Raw genomic sequence first — 3,373 nt, 5'->3', positions numbered from 1 at the left:
TAAATTTCTAATATCAAAATTATATATATAAGATTTTTTCTTATTACCAATAATAGGAAAGTGCAAGACAATCTAATACTAGTAATATGATATATATCTTTGTAATAGGATATATTCTGGATAAAGTTTTATACAGATTTTCGAATGAGAGAATCACTATATATATATATATATATATATATATATATATATATAATTCATATATAATTCTTTTATCTAGGTCATGATCGCATTCATGTGCCAACAAACAATAATAAATGTGCATAATGTGATTTTTTGGTCCAAAATTTTGGATAAATAAAAGACTATATATATGTAAAGTCTTATTTACATTATTTTGGTTTGATGATTTTAATGTCAAATTTTTTCCTATTAAATTTTGTATTATATCATGTGTTAAAATTTAAAATATAAAAATCTGATCAAATATGAATTTTAGTAATATATTAAAACATTATTTAAAAAAAATAAATTTGGTTGGAATTCATTAATTAATAAATATAATTTTAAATTTTAATTTTTTATATAATTTAAAGATAGAAAAAGAAAATTTTGATATCAGTTAAAATAATAAAGATTTGATTCAAGTATTTCTGTGTATATGCGTGTTGGCGTGTATATATATATATATATATATATGTTGACCAGGGCAATCGTTATCAATTCCTTGTATACTAAACACTTGGGAATATGGCTCTATTACCAATTATGATGGAAAGCAGCCTACTCCCCATGAGTAACATCTTCATCTCTATCTTCCTCTTCCTCCTTTCTCTTTTGCTATTTTCCCAATTTTTCATGCGTAGACCAACCAGCAAACTTAAATTACCTCCATCCCCACCAAAATTACCAATAATTGGAAACTTTCATCAGGTTGGAACCCTTCTACATCGCTCTCTCCGAGCACTCTCTCATAAGTATGGACCCCTAATGCTCTTGCACTTTGGCAATGTTCCAACCCTCGTGGTCTCATCTGCAGATATGATCAGGGAAATCGCGAACAACCATGATGTCATTTTCTGCAATCGGCCCACTTCTACGGCTGCCAGGATCTTCTTTTATGGGTGTGCAGATATTGGGTTCGCGCCATATGGTGAATACTGGAGGCAAGGCAGGAAAGTTTGTGTTCTTGAACTTTTGAGCCTGAAAAGAGTCTTATCCTTTGAGTTCGTGAGGGAAGAAGAAACTGCAGGGTTTATTCATAAGCTACGCGATGCAAGCCTGAGAGGGAATAAGGTCAACTTGAGCGAGATGCTGATTGCAACCTTGAACAACATAGTTTTGAGATGTATTCTTGGGAACAAGTTCGAGGAAGATGATGGTAAGAGCAAGTTTGGAGAGCTTATCAAGAGGGTTATGATACAGTTTACAAGTTTCAGTTTTGGTGATTTCTTCCCTGCTTTGAGTTGGATGGATCATCTTACTGGCTTGATTTCAAGCCTCAAGGCAACTTTTGGAGAAATAGACCCTTTTCTCGAGCAGGTTTTAAAAGATCACGAGGCCGGTCGTGGGAGTAGTAGTGATCATTCTGACAACAAAGACTTTGTGGATATTCTCTTTCAACTTAAGAAAGATGGCATGCTCCAGATGGATCTCACTCGTGACAATCTCAAAGCCATATTATTGGTTTACTTCTCTCTCTCTCTCTCTCTCTCTCTCTCTCTCTATTTTTATATATATACACGTCAGACAGCTTATATTGGGCGTTATATGGCTTATAGTCATTGATAATTACAAGCTGCTAAGTGCTCAATATAAACTGTTGGATGGAGTCAAAAAGATGATTTTTTTTTTTTTAAATTAATACAACTATAGATACTGAAACTGTCTTAATTTATATCAATATATATATACCAGGACATGTTTATGGCAGGAAGTGATACGACCTCATCAACAGTGGAATGGGCAATGGCAGAGCTGCTGAGAAATGAAAGTATGATGAAGAAAGCTCAAGACGAAGTGCGAAAAGTGATAGGAAAAAAATCAAGGATAGAAGTGAATGATATGAATCAAATGGATTACTTGAAATGTGTAATAAAAGAAACTCTAAGGCTACATCCACCAGCTGCTTTGATTTTCCGAGAAGCATCAGAAAGAGTGAATTTGGGAGGCTATGATATTCCTCCAAAAACCAGAGTTCTTATAAATTCATTGGCAATCCAAACGGATCCTAATTTGTGGGATAGACCAGAAGAGTTTGTCCCTGAAAGATTTGAGAACAACCAGATTGATCTCAAAGGCCTAGATTCTCATTACATTCCTTTTGGTTTTGGAAGAAGAGGATGTCCTGGTTTAAAATTTGGTGTTTTTACAGTTGAGTATATTATGGCTAGTCTTTTATATTGGTTTGATTGGAAGCTTCCGGGTGGTAATAATATTGCTCCAACACCAAAGGACTTGGACATGGAAGATGTTTTTGGACTCTCTGCTCATAAGAAAAATCCTCTAATTGTTATACCAATATTATATTCCCCTTAATTACCCAAAAAAAAAAAAAAAAAAACTATATTCCCCTTGATATATGGGAATTCTCTTATAAAAGACATTTTGTCTAGAATTTATTCAGGCAATTATCTCTCGGCATATATATGTGATGGGATATTATAAAAAAATTAACATACCAAATCAAATTTTGAGAGGTGTTTTCCCAAATAATTCTAGATAAAAAAAATCCAAAATATAAAAATTCTCTTATATGAGATATTCTAGGTATTTTATGCCTGTGGATGCGGATTGTACCCTAGTTTTACATGTCTACAGAATATTAAATGCAAAACTTTACTGGTTTCAGTATGGCTTTCCACCACGAAGCTCTAACTTTGTTACTCATTATCTTGCTTGTATTGCTTTAACTCTTTCTTATTTTTGTAAAAGTTGAAGGCATAAAATATAATATTTTAACATAAATTAATTATTAAAAAATATAGAATACATCTTATTATTTTTAAATTTTAATCACATGATGATATTTAATATTTTTGCAAATCATCAGATTGGATTCACGGGTAAATGACCGAAATTGAGTAGCACGACACATTACATATCGATTGAAATAATTGAACTATATAACACGAAACAATTGCTATAATATATTCTCTGCATGTCAAGTGAAAGATTCATAACAAAACAAAGAAACATAATTTTTTTGGGGCCAAATTAATTTTTTTAATTGGATATTTACTTTTAATTGCCTTTCAAAAACTAAAATAAAATAAAAATATAAAATTCACATTTAGCAAATAGTATTCAAAATTACATCCAATAAGTTTATCTATCCTATTTTTTAAAAAAAATCAATTAAAATGACATATATGAAATATGATATAATTGTAATAGCTGTATTATATATTTTAATTAATAAATAATTTTATCA

At 31.0% G+C, this 3,373-nt stretch overlaps 1 protein-coding gene across 1 annotated transcript; it reads left to right on the top strand.

Annotated features, from left to right (window-relative positions):
- The first annotated feature begins 680 nt into the window (after nt 1–680).
- Nucleotides 681–2,776, top strand: LOC125422450 (phenylacetaldehyde oxime monooxygenase CYP71AN24). Its single transcript, XM_048474185.2, has 2 exons — nt 681–1,626; nt 1,858–2,776. The coding sequence occupies exons 1-2, from the start codon at nt 691–693 to the stop codon at nt 2,476–2,478; spliced, it is 1,557 nt and encodes a 518-aa protein (XP_048330142.2). The 5' UTR covers nt 681–690; the 3' UTR covers nt 2,479–2,776.
- The last annotated feature ends 597 nt before the right edge of the window (nt 2,777–3,373 follow it).

Source organism: Ziziphus jujuba, chromosome 2, assembly GCF_031755915.1.
Source record: "Ziziphus jujuba cultivar Dongzao chromosome 2, ASM3175591v1".
NCBI lineage: Eukaryota > Viridiplantae > Streptophyta > Magnoliopsida > Rosales > Rhamnaceae > Ziziphus > Ziziphus jujuba.
This window is presented reverse-complemented; position numbering and strand designations above follow the sequence as displayed.

What these genes read in the sequence shown, in the direction of transcription:
- LOC125422450 (XM_048474185.2), top strand. Translation starts at nt 691, where the DNA reads ATGGCTCTATTACCAATTATGATGGAAAGCAGCCTACTCCCCATGAGT. An exon ending in ATCTCAAAGCCATATTATTG is followed by an intron (nt 1,627 to 1,857) that starts GTTTACTTCTCT and finishes TATATATACCAG; the next exon opens with GACATGTTTATGGCAGGAAG.